This window comes from Oncorhynchus mykiss, chromosome 12, assembly GCF_013265735.2.
Source record: "Oncorhynchus mykiss isolate Arlee chromosome 12, USDA_OmykA_1.1, whole genome shotgun sequence".
NCBI lineage: Eukaryota > Metazoa > Chordata > Actinopteri > Salmoniformes > Salmonidae > Oncorhynchus > Oncorhynchus mykiss.
Genome location: NC_048576.1, coordinates 61,442,275 through 61,459,454, shown reverse-complemented (window position 1 = coordinate 61,459,454; position 17,180 = coordinate 61,442,275). Strand labels below are relative to the sequence as shown.

Sequence of the window (17,180 nt, the reverse complement as noted above, 5' to 3'; positions counted from 1 at the left end):
TCGGCTGTGCTTTCCTTTGTAGTCTGTAATAGTTTGCAAGCCCTGCCACATCTGATGGGAGCCGGTGTAGTACGATTCAACCTTAGTCCTGTATTGACGCTTTGCCTGTTTGATGGTTTGTCGGATGACATAGCAGGATTTCTTATAAACTTACAGGTTAGAGTCCCGCTCCTTGAAAGCTGCAGCTCTAGCCTTTAGCTAGAGGATGTTGCCTGTAATCCATGGCTTCTGGTTGGGGTATGTACGTACAGTCACTGTGGGGACGATGTCATCAATGCACTTATTCATGAAGACAGTGACTGATGTGGTGTACTCCTCAATGCCATCGAAAGAATCCCGGAACATATTCCAGTCTGTGCAAGCAAAACAGTCCAGTAGCTTAGCATCTGTTTCATCTGACTACTTTTTTATTGACCGAGTCACTGGTGCTTCCTGCTTTAATTTTTGCTTTTAAGCAGGAATCATGAGGATAGAATTATGGTCAGATTTGCAAAATGGAGGGCGAGGGAAAGCTTTGTACGCGTCTCTGTGTGTGGAGTAAAGGGGGTCTAGACTTGTGGCTGTATACAGCTCATTAAAAACATCAAGTGATAAGATTTAAAACAAATACATGTCTGTCATTGAGCAGGTTACTGTACTGCATTCTTCTCGTCACACACACTAAACACACAACCCTTCGAACATAACGATGAAACAGGATCTACACCAGAAAAATTACAGATCAGCTAGATACATATTTACACCGATATATAGATACATAGACAGGAGAAATGATCACAGATTACAGCAATGGAAAACCAATACCCTTGCCGTTGTGACAACCAAGACATTCCTCAGTGGGTCTGTTTGACTTGAAAAGAGGGATGAGAGAGGGAGGAGAGAAAACAGGTGTTTCTTGGGTGTGGGTTTGTCTCAGGTTTTAGTGTGAGAGAGGAAGATAGATAAGGGGAGGAGTGAAGGCAGGGTGGAGTATAAATGTATGAACACTCAACAGGACAGGCTGTAGTGGCGGGCATTGAAACGATGGAAGTCTACAAAGCACTCTGTTTGGTGACTCTACTAGTTACCCTCTTTTCAAAAGGTAGGAGACGAGATTCCCGTTATTCCACTGCTTTCCTTCTATTGACTGGTGAATGGAGTCAAGGAGTTGGTCAGGTTATAGAATTTTCTTGGTGGTGGGCCTTATTGACTATTTATAGAATACAGGCATAGCCAATAACGACAGTCAAAGCCAACAGGATGTCATGTGCATTGTGACACAGGAGAGAGACCTGTTAGACTGTTTTGGGCCTTGAGGGAGGTCCTGTGCCTAATTTAAGGCAGAACGTTCACATTTGTCAAATATTTTGTGTGAGCGAGGTATAATGTGTGTCCTTAAAGACATTTATCAGTCTAAAGTGGAACCTCATGGCAACATAACTTAACTGAAAAGGGGTCAGTGTGTTTTAGGGTTTGTGGACCATTTGAAGTTATACATTTAATTTCAAAGCAGTAAGGAAAGTGAAGGGGGGGTTAGCCCAAGTTGTGCCACAGCCAGCCGTTACCGGGAGCTCCCAAAGGTGGTGCACAATTAGCCCAGCATCGTCCGGGCTGCGGTTTCCTTGAACCGTGTTTGCCTCCGACACATTGGTTCCCACAATAGATATCACAACCACAAAGTAAAATTTGTCTATATTGTAAATATTCAGAAAAACTAAAATTCATGACTTGTGGCTGTGTTAACTAGTGACAACTCAACATATTTGGGAAGCTTCTGGGTTGGCGAGCAGTGTGGATTAGAATCAGTGCGGCTTGGCGGGGCTGTCTCAGAGGACACATGTCCCGATCTGCGCCGCTCCAAGCCCATTGAGGAGTTGTTGCAATGAGACAAGGTCGTAAATACACAATTGGATACTGGGAAAATGGGGTAAAATTGAATAATATTTTTTTTTTAAAGAGAAAAAAAAAGGAAGGGGCATCAAAATTGAATTTATGAGATGAAAGGTGAATCGCACACGTGACAGAAATTAAAAACCATGATTAACACAGATTACTTCCCTCTTGGCCAGCTTGGACAGGGGCCTCATTTATAAACGTTGTGTAAATGTCACTTTAATATCTTTGTACGCCTTTTCTGAAATTGTCAATTTCCCAAAACTGTGTGCGTGAACAAGCGGTGTAACTCCGACTGGAAAACACCCTTCATTCACATTTTAATGGTGACATAATGTATAATTGAATGTATTGGGATTAGACCACAGCAGTTTCTAAAGGAAAGAGCAATGGCAAAGCTGAGGAAGGTTCCAGAAGGTTTTGATCTTTTGCAGTGACTATTTATTCGTTTTTGGCAAAGGACTGAGATTGTCGTGGCTTTTTTTCCCTCTTAGAAACAAATTGTTGTGGACCTGTTAGCAGAAGGTTTAAACTCAACAATGTTATGTACTGACTTTCCCACGAATGTATGCACTGCCTACCAATTGAGAATGATTGTCTACTCAATACATTTGAAATACATCAGGCTATGTCAATGGAAAAGAGAAATGGTCTGTTCTATTAAATTACACTGTAACCACACTCTGGATCTCAGAGCAAAATAGTTGAAATAGCTCATCTAATAAGAAATGGTGACAAATGGTATTCTAAACCATCGCAGTCAGAAAAGCAATGATTATGGAAATGAAATAAATAGTAAATAGATTCCTATTTTGAATGCAATGAGTCACCAACACAATGAGTCACCAACGCAATGAGTCACCAACGCAATGCTCGTCTGTTGTTGTCTTAATGGCAGAGTACAGGGAGGAAATGGAGGTTCCAAAGTGTAGGAACATTGGTCGTGACTGGCCAGTTGTGTTTGTCCTCAATTTCAGTTGGATGGAATAGAATATTTGATACGTTCATAATGTAATGTAATGAACTTGTAGAAATAATGATCAGTTTGTAGATACGTCTGATTGGTCTGTTTACTTCTTTATGTGTTGTATACATTCATTAAAACACATTACCTGATTTTAATTTAGTGGGTGGAGACAGAATGTGAAGCCAGTCAAGCTGACAGTCACGCCCATAGAGCACCCAGTGGTAGGGTGCTCCGTTAGTTTCACTGGTCTGAAAAGACAGAGGAGGTGAAAGTGTTATTATGACAGACGTTTAGCAGTGGGCTTCATTTCTCCTGTCCAGTTCTTTTAGATTAGCTCAAATAAAGGAACGTAGGTGAGGAGAGGAAGCCTCTTTAGACCATTGATTTGTCACATACAGAGAAGATTTAAAACAATAGTGGAGGCAAGAGAAGGGTGATTGGGTGAACTATCCTTTTTAGACTTAGAATCTTAGAATGCATTATAAAACATGACCAAGTATTGTTTCATGTGAAATCCCCATACAGTCCTACAGCAATGATGACTGTTGTGACCACATTGCTTCCTTTGAATGATTGTGCATTTTTTCTTGTTGTTTTTTTCCTGATGAGCCGGTTTTACTTTTGCTCTCCTCTAAAGATGCAGTATATATATATTCCTCATCCTCGTTATCTTATTCATAAGGCGTTGGTCCACAAACTATATTTATCTAGTATTAGTTCATTAGTATTAGTATGAAATATAAACATATTTTAGTAATTCTGAGAGTAATCTATTCTTCTAGGTTGTTTTAATGTCATGTGCTTATTAGTGTTAAACACATTCTGGACAATGTTAAGTGGACAGTAGTATTAGGTAACATACACAGTGATGAAAGATGTTTTGACAGATGGCGTTTGTCTTGACAGATGGCGTTTGTCTTAACAATCCTCAGACTCATAACAAGAAAACAGCTGAGATAGTTTGTTCACAGGAAAAGTCTGTATGGACACTAAATACACAGAGTACAGACAGAGTACAGACAGAGTACAAACAGAGGACAGGCCCAACCAAGACTGTATGTTGCTACTATAAAACCAATGGGGTGAAAAGTTATGAATTACATGTTTGCCAAAACCAAACTGTTCAACTTTTTTCTGCTTCTCCTGTTTTTCAGTGTCTCACTCTCAGTTGGATGGTAAAGTCCCCTCCTTTTTCAATCAAATGTCAGTTATTATGCTAATTGAATGACTTAACCATGCACCTTTTCACTGACTAACCAGTGAGCTTTCAATCTCTTTACTTCCTGTGTGTGCTCTAATTTGTAATCACTCGTCCATCTGTGTCTTTGTTAGTGTGTGGAACCTCTCCTCTCAACACAAGGATCGTGGGGGGTCAGGACGCTCCTCCAGGGAGTTGGCCATGGCAGGCCAGTCTGCAGAGATCTGGCAGACATTTTTGTGGGGGATCCCTTATTAACAAAGAGTGGGTGCTGACTGCTGCTCACTGCTTTCCCCGGTGAGTACCCATAAAAACATAGGGCTCAATTCAATCAAATCTGCATTGTAGTATTTCAACAAACTGTCACGTAGTAGATATTATAATAATAATAGATTTTCATGTGATCACATAAAACCACAATGTTTTTTTGGGACAGTAAAACACTTTGTGAATAGACTTTCCTCCCGATCATGTTTTCAAAATGAGATGTGGGAAGTAAAGGGAAGCAGTTCGTAAATAATGATAATATTCAAATATTGCTGAGGTTGAAGCTACCGGCTTTGCTACTGGTTCTACAATTCTAACTTGAAACTCTCATTTTCTCAGCACCAGTATATCAAATTTGGTGGTCTACCTGGGTCGTCAGAGCCAGCAGGACTCCAACCCTAATGAAGTGAGCCGTACGGTCACTCAGATCATCTGCCACCCCAAGTACATCAGTAGTACCAGTGACAACGACATATGTCTGCTGAAGCTCTCCTCCTCTGTGACTTTTACCAACTACATCCGGCCAGTCTGCCTAGCTGCACAAGGCAGCTCCTTCTATGCTGGCACTACTAGTTGGGTCACAGGCTGGGGCACCCTCAGCAGTGGAGGATGTGAGTACACAGATATAGCTTGTTTTAAGTACGACTGATGATGGCTCAGAATTCTGAGAGGTCTTGTGTATGTTGAGGAAGCCATTTTTCTCATGGGTTGAAAGTCATTCCTCAGTGTCCCTGGCCTCACCACAGACTAGAGCTGGGCGATATGGACAAAAATGTATACCGCAATAAATGATGTGAATTGATGCGATAACGATAAATAGAACGATACGTTTATACAGTGCCTTGCGAAAGTATTCGGCCCCCTTCAACTTTGCGACCTTTTGCCACATTTCAGGCTTCAAACATAAAGATATAAACTGTATTTTTTTGTGAAGAATCAACAACAAGTGGGACACAATCATGAAGTGGAACGACATTTATTGGATATTTCAAACTTTTTTAACAAATCAAAAACTGAAAAATTGGGCGTGCAAAATTATTCAGCCCCTTTACTTTCAGTGCAGTAAACTCTCTCCAGAAGTTCAGTGAGGATCTCTGAATGATCCAATGTTGACCTAAATGACTAATGATGATAAATACAATCCACCTGTGTGTAATCAAGTCTCCGTATAAATGCACCTGCACTGTGATAGTCTCAGAGGTCCGTTAAAAGCGCAGAGAGCATCATGAAGAACAAGGAACACACCAGGCAGGTCCGAGATACTGTTGTGAAGAAGTTTAAAGCCGGATATGGATACAAAAAGATTTCCCAAGCTTTAAACATCCCAAGGAGCACTGTGCAAGCGATAATATTGAAATGCAAGGCACTGTAACATTCATGTGCACCACTGTTTTTTTTATTAGCCTTTAAACTACTACTACTACTAGCAATGGTGTAAAGTACTTAAGTAAAAATACTTTTAAAGTACTACTTAAGTCGTTTTTTGGGGTATCTATACTTTACTTTACTATTTATTTTTTTTGACAGATTTTAGTTTTACTCCACTACATTCCTAAAGAAAGTAATGTACTTTCTAATTTACCCTGACACCCAAAAGTACTAGTTACATTTTGACTGCTTAGCAGGACAGGAAAATGGTCTAATTCACACACTTAAAAAGAACATCCCTTGTAAATTATGTCTGAGTGTTGAAGTGTGCCCCTGGCTCTCCGTAAATTAAAAAACAAGAAAATCGTGCCAAGAAACAAGAAAATTGTGTAGGTTTTTACTGGGTGACTCACTTTTCCTTGAGTCATTTTCTACTAAGGTATATTTTACTTTTACTCAAGTATGAAAGTTGGGTACTTTTCCCACCACTGACTACTAGTTTGATTGTTGCAGCTATCAATTGTCCCATTAACAATCACCCATAATAGCAAACTTATTTAATTTCAAACTTCACATTGTCTAGTATAAGCTACTTATCGTAGTGAAGAATTCAGCAATGCCTGTGATAAGTGGTTGGTGTCTACATTTTCAGTTTATCGTCCCAGCTCCACCACAGGTCCTACAGGAGGTGGATGTGCCAGTAGTGGGAAACAGGCAGTGTATCTGTAATTATGGAGCTGGCTCCATCACTAACAACATGATCTGTGCTGGTCTATCAGCAGGAGGAAAGGATTCCTGTCAGGTAAAATCTTTTTATTTTCCTTTTAGTTTATTACAGTGTCAGTCAATAACACATTGGGCTTATTTTCCGGACACAGGTTATACCTAATCCTAGACTAAAAATCATTTTAAAAAGAGATTCCCCATTTGAAAATGCTTGTTTGTCTGAGACTAGGCTTCATCTGGGAAACCAACCCATTATATTTCATAATTCTGTAAAAATTCAATCCCAGTGACACTGTAAATCTGTCTATGCATAGGGGGACTCAGGAGGTCCGCTTGTGAGCAAACAGGGTACTCACTGGATCCAGTCTGGCGTTGTGAGTTTTGGCAACGGTTGTGCTCTGGCAAATTTCCCAGGTGTGTACGCCAGAGTTTCCCAGTACCAGACCTGGATCAACAGCCAGATTACCAGTGACCAACCTGGCTTCATCACCTTCTCATCCAGTGGGACTGACTCTGACCTCAGTGTCACCTGCACCACCACCACCCCCCCTGCTACCACACCCGCACGTACGTACCTATAGTGTAACTTGTGCATATGGCTAAACCTCGATATGAATCTCTCTAATTCTGTAATAAATCTGACTACTGGATTACTCCCTTTTATTTGTCTCTCAAACTTGTATCTGTCTCTCCCTCTGCAGCTGTGGTGTGTGGCAGCGCTAGCGCCTCTTTGAACTCCCGTATTGGTGGGGGAAGCTCGTTGGCGACAGCTGGCTTGTGGCCCTGGATAGCCAGCCTACAGAAGAACGGAGCACACGTCTGCGGGGGCACGTTAGTGGCGGTGGACTCTGTCATGAGCGAAGCTAGCTGCTTCTCCAGGTAAGTTAACTCGACCTGTATTTCAAAGGGGAGAGCAAGTAGTTACAGTAAATTCCGGATTATGTAACCTACATTTAGATTTTTGAAGGTGCCATTACATGAACATTTAGTGACACTTTCCTTTTCAACCCTCATGCAAAAGGTTAACCAAGGTTAATTAGTCCGACGTAGGACATTCGTACAATCCTTGTGCTAGTGAAAATCCTTTTATGGATAGCTGTTCAGAAACACCACCCATGTTTTATAAAACCGGATGCTGCAGAGAGAATGGACCTGGTGTAATTATCATCATGTCAATCAATGTCTGGATGGGACTGCATGGTTCCAACTGAGCGATGGACCTCCATTTGCGTCACTCTCTGAGTATTTCTATGCACTTTTGTGCTGTTGAGTGTTTGGAACGGTCTGTACACGATGCGCCAACGCTCTGTTTGCGCAGAGTGAGTGTGTTGAGCCTTTTACAGTAATATTTACTGTAGTGTAACAAAGGGGAGAGCCATCAGCCAACATCTCTCCCAAAATACTGTACAATTCTGGCTTACCATCCTGATCACCTGGACAGTTTTTAAAGTGTTGATACCTTCATAGATACATACAGTTGATTTCGGAAGTTTACACACAACTTAGCCAAATACATTTAAACTCAGTTTTTCACAATTCCTGACATTTAATCCTAATAAAAATTCCCTGTCTTAGGTCAGTTAGGATCACCACTTTATTTGAAGAATGTGAAATGTCAGAATAATAGTAGAGAGAATGATTTATTTCAGCATTTATTTATTTAATCACATTCCCAGTGGTTCAGAAGTTTACATACACTCAATTAGTATTTGGTAGCATTGCTTTTAAATTGTTTAGCTTGGGTCAAATGTTTCGGGCAGCCTTCCACAAGCTTCCCACAATAAGTTGGGTGAATTTTGGCCCATTCCTCTTTACAGAGCTGGTGTAACTGAGTCAGGTTTTCTAGGCCTCTTTGCTTGCACACGCTTTTTCAGTTCTGCCCACACATTTTCTATAGGATTTAGATTAGGGCTTTGTGATGGCCACTCCAATACCTTGACTTTGTTGTCCTTAAGCCTTTTTGCCACAACTTTGGAAGTATGCTTGGGGTCATTGTCCATTTGGAAGACTCATTTGCGACCAAGCTTTAACTTCCTGACTGATGTCTTGAGATGTTGCTTCAATATATCCACATAATTTTCCTACCTCATGGTGCCATCTATTTTGTGAAGTGCACTAGTCCCTCCTGCAGCAAAGCACCCCCGCAACATGATGCTGCCACCCCAGTGCTTCACGGTTGGGATGGTGTTGTTCAGCTTGCACGCATCCCCCTTTTTCTTCCAAACATAACGATGGTCATTATAGCCAAACAGTTCTATTTTTGTTTCATCAGACAAGATCACATTTCTCCAAAAAGTACGATCTTTGTCCCCATATGCAGTTGGAAACTGTAGTCTGGCTTTTTATGGTGGTTTTGGAGCAGTGGCTTCTTCCTTGCTGATCGGCCTTTCAGGTTGTGTCGATATAGGACTCGTTTTACTGTGGATATAGATACTTTTGTACCTGTTTCCTCCAGCATCTTTACAAGGTCCTTTGCTGTTGTTCTGGGATTGATTTGCACTTTTCGCACCAAAATACGTTAATCTCTAGGAGACAGAACGCTTCTCCTTACTGAGCGGTATGATGGCTGCGTGGTCCCATGGTGTTTATACTTACGTACTATTGTTCGTACAGATGAACGTGGTACCTTCAGGCGTTTGGAAATTGCCAGACTTGTGGAGGTCTACAATTTTTTTTTCTGAGGTCTTGGCTAATTTCTTTTGATTTTCCCATGATGTCAAGCAAATAGGCCTTGAAGGTAGGCCTTGAAATGCATCCACAGGTAGACCTCCAACTGACTCAAATGTGTCACGCCCTGGCCATAGAGAGGCTTTTTATTCTCTATTTTGGTTAGGCCAGGGTGTGACTTGGGTGGGCATTCTATGTTCTTTTTTCTATGTTTGTATTTCTTTGTTTTTGGCCGGGTATGGTTCTCAATCAGGGACAGCTGTCTGTCGTTGTCTCTGATTGAGAACCATACTTAGGTAGCCTTTTCCCACCTGTGTTTTGTGGGTAATTATTTTTCTGTGTGTGTTTGAGTGCACCTCAGTTGCTGTTTACCGGTTTGTTTTTTGGTTTCATTAAAAGATGTGGAACTACATGCACGCTGCGCCTTGGTTGATTTATGACAGGGAGTTTGAGGATAGCGAGCGTGTCAAAATGATGTCAATTAGCCTATCAGAAGCTTCTAAAGCCATAACATAATTTTCTGGAATTTTCCAAGCTGTTCAAAGGCACAGACAACTTAGTGTATGTAAAAGTATGACCCACTGGAATTGTGATACAGTGAAATAATCTGTCTGTAAACAATTGTTGGAAAAATGACTTGTGTCATGCACAAAGTAGATGTCTTAACCGACTTGCCAAAACTATAGTTTGTTAACAAGAAATTTGTGGAGTGGTTTAAAAACGAGTTTCAATGACTCCTACCTAAGTGTATGTAAACTTCCGACTAGAACAGTATATACTGAACATAAATATAAACGCAACATGAAGCAATTTCAACGATTTTATAGTTATAGTTCATATAAGGAAATCAGTAAATTGAAATAAATTAATTAGACCTTCATCTATGGATTTCACGAGGATACACATGGTCTGCAGTTGTGAGGCCTGTTGGACGTACTGCCAAATTCTCTAAAACGACACTGGTTCTAGAAATTAAACAAATCAAAATATATTTTATATTTGAGATTCTTCAAATAGCCACCCTTAGCCTTGATTAAAGCTTTGCACACTCTTGGCATTCTCTCAACCAGCTTAATGAGGTAGTCACCTGGAATGCATTTCAATTAACAGGTGTGCGTTCTTAAAAGTTAATTTGTGTGATTTCTTTCAAAGAGAAACAATGAGTCCATTACTTTAAGTCAGTTAATACGGAAATTTCAAGAACTTTCAAGTGCAGTCGCAAAAACCCATTAAGCGCTGTGAAACTGGCTCTCTTGAGGACCGCCACAGGAATGGAAGACCCAGAGTGACCTCTGCTGCAGAGGATACGTTCATTAGAGTTACCAGCCTCAAATTGCAGCCTAAATAAATTCTTCACAGAGTTCAAGTAACAAACACATCTCAACATCAGCTGTTTAGAGGAGACTATGAATCAGGCCTTCATGGTTGAATTGCTACAAAGAAACCACTACTAAAGGACACCAATAAGAAGAGGAGACTTGTTTGGGCCAAGAAACACGAGCAATGGACATTAGACCGGTGGAAATTTGTCATTTAGTCTGGAGTCCAAATTGTATATTTTTGGTTCCAACCGCCTTGTCATTGTGAGACACAATGGGTGAATGGATGATCTACGCATGTGTATTTCCCACCGTAAAGCATGGAGGAGGAGGTGTGATGGTGTGGGAGTGCTTTGCTAGTGACACTGTCTGTGATCTATTTAGAATTCAAGCTTAACCAGCATAGCTACCACAGTATTCTGCAGCGATACGCCATCCCATCTGGTTTGGGCTTAGTGGGACTATCATTTGTTTTTCAACAGGACAATGACCCAACAAACCTCCAGGCTGTGTAAAGACTATTTGACCAATAAGGAGAGTGATGGAATGCCGCATCAGATGACCTGGCCTCCACAATCCCCCAACCTCAACCAAATTGAGATTGTTTGGGATGAGTCGGACCGCAGAGTGAACAAAAAGCAGCCAACAAGTGCTCAGCTTATGTGAGCACAACTCCTTCAAGACTGTTGGAAAAGTATTCCAGATGAAGCTGGTTGAGAGAATGCCAAGAGTGCGCAAAGCTGTCATCAAGGCAAAGGGTGGCTATTTGTTTAACACTTACTACATAATTCCAAATGTGTTATTTTTTTGTTTTGATGTCTTCGCTATTATTCTACAATGTAAAAAATACAAAAAATAAAGAAAAACCCTTCAATGAGTAGGTGTTCTAAAAGTTTTGACCGGTAGTGTATTTATTAAATTCATATGCACTGCTTATGAATGTGATATGTATAGGTTATGTATATTGAACAAAAATATAAACACAACATGTAAAGTATTGGTCCCATGTTTCATGAGCTGAAATAAAAAAATCCCAGAAATTTTACATATGTACAGAAGGATTATTTTTCTCAAATTTTGTGCACATCTTTATTTACATCCCTGTTAGTGAGCATTTCTCCTTTGCCAGGATAATCCAGCCACCTGACGTGTGGGATATCAAGACGCTGAATAAACAGCATGATCATTACACAGGCGCACAATGTGCTGGGCACATTTAAAGCCCATTCTAAATGTGCAGTTATATCAAAAACACAATGCCTCAGATGTCTCAAGTTTTGAGGGAGCTTGCAATTGGCATGCTAACTGCAGGAATGTCCACCAGAGTTGTAGCCAGAGAATTTAATGTTAAACCTCTTAAGGATCTGCCCTTTTTTTTCCGTCTAAAATGACATACCCAAATCTAACTGCCTTTAGCTCAGGACCCGAAGCAAGGATATGCATAATCTTGATACCATTTGAAAGGAAACACTTTGAAGTTTGTGAAAATGTGAAATCAATGTAGGCGAATGAAACACATTAGATCTGGTAAAAGATAATACAAAGAAAGAAACTACAATTTTTGGGTATTTTTTTGTACCATCACCTTTGAAATGCAAGAGAAAGGCGATAATGTATTATTCCAGCCCAGGTGCAATTTAGATGTTGGCCACTAGATGGCAGCAGTGTATGGGCAAAGATTTAGACTGATCCAATAAACCATTGCATTTCTGTTAAACATTTTGTATCAAGACTGCCCAAATGTGCCAAATTGGTTTATTAATAACTTTTCAAGTTCATAACTGTGCACTCTCCTCAAACAATAGCATGAATTATTTCACTGTAATAGCTGCTGTAAATTGGAAAGTGCAGTTAGATTAACAAGAATTTAAGCTTTCTGCCAATATCAGATATATCTATGTCCTGGGAAATGTTCTTCTTACTTACAACCTCATGCTAATCGCATTAGCCTACGTTAGCTCAACCTTCCCATGGGTGAGACACCGATCTGTAGAGATCCTTAAGAGGTTTAACACTTTGTTTTGTTACTACATGATTCCATACGTGTTATTTCATAGTTTTCTACAATGTAGAAAATAGTAAAAATAAGAAAATATCTTGAATGAGTAGTTGTTCTACAACTTTGACCTGTAGTGTATGTCAACAACTTCAAGTAAGAAAATATCAACTTGCTACAATCATTAATTGCATTCAAAATGATGACAACATCCATACTAAAGAGAGATCCACTATGCAGAAATCGCGCCACTGTTTGCCTAATTTCAGTTTGTGACAAAACAAGCAGTCATTGTGTAGACAATCATTGTACCAACCAAACCACAGTGAAATATATTTTCCATAACCAAAAATAATGTATATTCTGCTGTTTAAAACACGTGTACGAAACTGAAAGTAAAAGACACAGAAACTTCAGAACGGGAAGCATAGAAATAGCAGACATGCAACAGATCTACCGCTTCTTAGACTTGCTTTCGACGGGAATGACAGATCTATAACTCACATTTCTATGTGATTTTAGGGGTCGCCCAAAAATGTAGATATTGTATGACGTGTGTCTACCTAGGTAATAACACATTCTTCATAACACGTGCATACCCCCGACATATCACATGTATAAGCAATTCATAAGCATTTCATAAGACGGGAATCAGAATGAAGAGTTTTGTGTCCCTCGCTAAACACACAACTTATTCTACCTCTCCAGCCAGCCCAACGCCGCTCAATGGACCGTGATTCTGGGCCGTCTGAAGCAAAACGGCTCCAACCCCAACGAGGTAACCCTGAACGTCATCAACATCACCATGAGCAACTTGACAGGCAACAACGTGGCCATCCTCCGACTGGCCAGCCAACCCAAGTTATCTAACTACATCCAGCCTATCTGTGTGGACCAGGGAACCAGCACCTTCAGCACAGGGACTAAGTGCTGGGTGTCTGGCTGGGGCACTGGCCAGGGTGGGGGTGAGTGGATGGACAACTGTCTTTGTGTGTTTGTTAGAAATGTGCCTGTTCAGTAACAAGCTCTATAGATCTGAAAGAATTGGAAAAGCAATGGAATTGCTTTGATACGATAGGTGGGATTTAACATATTGCTTACACCCTATCCAGGCCTCTCGGATGTACACAAATGCCTGGGGTAGGGGCTGGCTAGGGATTGTTTCCGGAAAGATACAACCTTAGGAGTGTGTGTGTGTGTGTGTGTGTGTGTGTGTGTGTGTGTGTGTGTGTGTGTGTGCAAATTGGTATGACAAGTAATAAACTCCCTCTTTGTGTCCTCAGCTGAGCAAGTCCTGCAGGAGTTCCAGACCTCTGTGGTGGAATGCGTGAATGTTACATCTTTGGACAACATTTGTACCGGACCTGTGACACTACTGCAGGTATGGCACAGTTGATCTATAAATCTGTCGGTCTTACTATTTTGCTTGCAACATGTTGTTATAAGCACATAACAGTATGACCATATTAACCCATGTTTTTCTCTGCTTCTCTCCCCATAGGGTGATGTGGGTGGTCCTCTGATGTGTAAGCAGGGCAGCTCATGGTTTCAGGCTGCTGTGTTGACTGTCGATAGCAGCAACGCCACAAGCAGCAACACCACTAGCACTAGCAAAGCACGATGGAGCCAGAGTCCTCGCGCCTCCACCATCCAAGTCTTCACCAAAACCTCCCGCTTTAAGAACTTCCTGGCTACCAATTTGGGAACCCTCCTATCCCCCGCCTTAGCTGGTGGCAGCAGTGGAGCTTCCATGGCCCACTCCTCCTTCTCTCTCTTCCCCTTCTTCTCCCTCTCATTTGTCCTCCTGTTGGGTTGGGATTGACACTAAGCAACTCAATGGCAACCATTGACAAGCCCTTTCCGTAACTTCCAACTAACCAAAAGTCAGTGACTAGCAGTGTGTCAAAGCAGAGTGTGTCAGAGTGTGTCAAAGCCAACGTTGAACTCAGGGAGCCTTCATCTCCGTTCACTTGAATTATGAATGTTTACAACTTCCCCTTTGTTTTTCTTTACTATGTCAAAGTCAATCAATAAAATATATTTTTGCTGTCACAATTGTTTTTGTATCCATAGCATTTTCTGGACAATATCTGTTAATTCTAACAGCACTGTTATTTAAGTTGCAAATGCACTATTTTCTGTTGAAAGCTGTCTGGGCATGTGTAACAGTGTTACATATTAATATCCAGATGAATATGACTGTAGTCGCACACTTGACTTTTCCAAAGATTATAGTCGTCTATTCTACAGTATCTGTGAGCCAAAATGGCAAGTAGCCAACATGCACTGAACTATTAGATAGTCATACTGCACTTTACTGGACATGTGCCATGGATTATTATATACTTAACAAATCACAATGTTATGATGATGGTTTTAACAAAACTAAATAGCTCTAATACTTAGTTCTAAATTAATTCAAGACTTCATAGCCTTTAGATTATCCCTTGAAAGGCACATTGAGTGTAATTAAGAGAATGTAGAAAGAACTTACAGGAAAGACAAGAAATGTCTAATAGATTGGGGTAAATTTAGAAAGTGGGAGGGGGAAGCCGAAAGACAGTGAGACAAAGTTCAAGGAATAATGGTGAAAGAAGGTAAGAAGAAACAGTTGGAGGAAGATAAGAATAGAAGGAGAAACAGGGATGATGATGATAATGACTTTCCGCCCCCCATTATACCCCTGTATCCACTGCACCAGCACCAGCCCTGGTTGTCCGACAGCAGCTCGCTCAGCCATCTCCCACACCGCAGTTCTACCAGCAGACACCTCGGAGGTGGCCCATGAGCAGTGAAAATCCGTTCCATGCACCGGCCACATTGAGTCCCGTCTCTGGTGTTGATGGACTCTGGAAACTTAGTCCACCATCGACGTCGACCCCTAACATGCAGCTAAGTCCCTCACCTGCAACGGTCACGACCAGAACATGTAAAAAAGGTGACCCAAACACAACCTTTCTGTAGGCACCTCTGGTAATGTCCACTACTCCACAACCACGACCTGTGGATGGTGAGGAGGGCCATGACGAATGGTAGCCGCTCTTCGACATCCAGAAGACTTGAAGACAGGACGAAATGAAGGACATTGCTAAAGAACTTCCGGATCGTACAAAGGACGCTGGTGATTTTACCATACAGCTAATTAAGATGGCCCGGCTGTACAAGCCATCTGCAGTTGAGATTGGGCACATTTGCCGTATCAAGATGAGGCTGCGATGGGCGGACGTGGAGGGAGGCTTTGATGAAAACTACCAATGAGAAAAGGGTGGAGCCTACCCAACTAACTACACTGTGTGATCGCATAAAATAACATTACCCCCCCATGACCAATTGGGAAGCTATCTATAGTATACTCTTGAAGGCTGCCCGAATGAATGGACTTTTGCCAGCCCTTGGTAAACAGGTTGAAATTACCTGCATTGGCTGGGAAACTACCAGTCTACAAGCGGTTATTGAACACTGTAAACACGCTGAGAGGCAAAAACTGTCTCAAGAAGACAGGACAAAACAGAGAATAGAAAAAGGAGGAGTGAAGTTACAAGCTGCACAGCTGGCTTTTTATCAAGGACAGGGCCAGCAGTGGTAGGCTCAGGGAAGACATCAAAATGATGGACAGAGGGAAAGGGGTAGAGGAAGAGGAGGGGGAGCCAGTGCTGACGGGTGGGCCAGAGAACAGCAACAACAGGACAGGAACTTTGCTTGTCACAACTGCGGAAAACAGGGACATTTCGGCAGAACTGTCACACCCTAATCTGTTTCACCTGTCTTTGTGCTCGTCTCCACCCCCTTCCAGGTGTCACCCATCTTCCTCATTATCCCCATTTTATTTATACCTGTGTTCTCTGTTTGTCTGTTGCCAGTTCATCTTATCAGGTCTTACCAGCGTGTTTTCCCGTCTCCATGCTTTCTCAAGTCATGTTCCCCTGTTCCCCGGTTTTGACCATTCTGCCTACCTTGACCCCGAGCCTGCCTGCCATTCTGTACCTGCTTGACTCTGACGTGTTTACAAACCTCTGCCTGTCCTGACCCTGCGCCTGCCTGCTGTTCTGTACCTTATTGACTCTGCCCTAGATTTCGGACCTATACCTGCCTTTGACCTGTCTTTTGACTGCCCCCTGTTTGGGTCTGTAAACACCTGTGACTCTAGCTGTCTGCATCTGGGTCTTATAGGCCGGGTCACTCACAATACCACTCCCATCAACTTACGAGTGTCAGGGAACTACAGCGAGGCAATCCAATTTATGCTGATTAAGTCTCCTCAGGTTCCCATGTTATTGAGATTATCTTGGCTCCAGTAACACAATCCCCTCATAGACTGAACTGCTGGTCCCATTCTGCCACGTCTATTGTCTGAAGTCAATGCAGCCTGCCCATGGACGTCTTTCTGTGGGCTCGGAAGTTGCCCTGGACCTCTCTGCCATTCCCGCGGAGTACCAGGACCTCCAGGAGGTTTTCAGTAAGGCCCAGGCCACTCCGCACCGACCCTATGACTGCGGGATCGACATTCTCCCAGGCACCACACCGCCCCAGGGACAACTATACTCTTCGTCGGGTCCTGAGACCAAGGCTATGGAGACCAACATCGAGGAGTCTCTAGCTGCAAAGTGTATCCGTCCTTCTGCCTCCCCTGCCGGTGCAGGGTTCGTTTTCGTGGAGAAGGACAAAACCCTGCGCTCGTGCATCAACTACCTCAATGACATTACGGTGAAGAACCGCTACCCACTACCACTCATCGCCTCGGCCTTCGAGCCACTCCAGGCGACTATCGTTTTCCTCAAGTTGGACCTGCAGAATGCCTAC

General features: G+C 42.0%; 1 protein-coding gene across 1 annotated transcript; it reads left to right on the top strand.

Annotated features, from left to right (window-relative positions):
- The first annotated feature begins 951 nt into the window (after positions 1-951).
- On the top strand, positions 952-14,432 carry LOC110539082 (transmembrane protease serine 9-like). The gene is made up of 10 exons (XM_021626047.2): positions 952-1,081; positions 3,994-4,014; positions 4,172-4,334; positions 4,644-4,915; positions 6,338-6,474; positions 6,713-6,965; positions 7,100-7,277; positions 13,089-13,345; positions 13,664-13,761; positions 13,882-14,432. Exons 1-10 carry the CDS (start codon positions 976-978, stop codon positions 14,200-14,202), a joined length of 1,806 nt encoding a protein of 601 aa, XP_021481722.2. The 5' UTR covers positions 952-975; the 3' UTR covers positions 14,203-14,432.
- The last annotated feature ends 2,748 nt before the right edge of the window (positions 14,433-17,180 follow it).

Excerpts from the sequence above, each read along its gene's own strand:
- LOC110539082 (XM_021626047.2), top strand. The coding sequence starts at position 976 with ATGTATGAACACTCAACAGGACAGGCTGTAGTGGCGGGCATTGAAACG. Across the intron at positions 4,335-4,643 it reads GCTGCTCACTGCTTTCCCCG|CACCAGTATATCAAATTTGG; the intron begins GTGAGTACCCAT and ends TCATTTTCTCAG. Across the intron at positions 7,278-13,088 it reads GAAGCTAGCTGCTTCTCCAG|CCAGCCCAACGCCGCTCAAT; the intron begins GTAAGTTAACTC and ends CTACCTCTCCAG.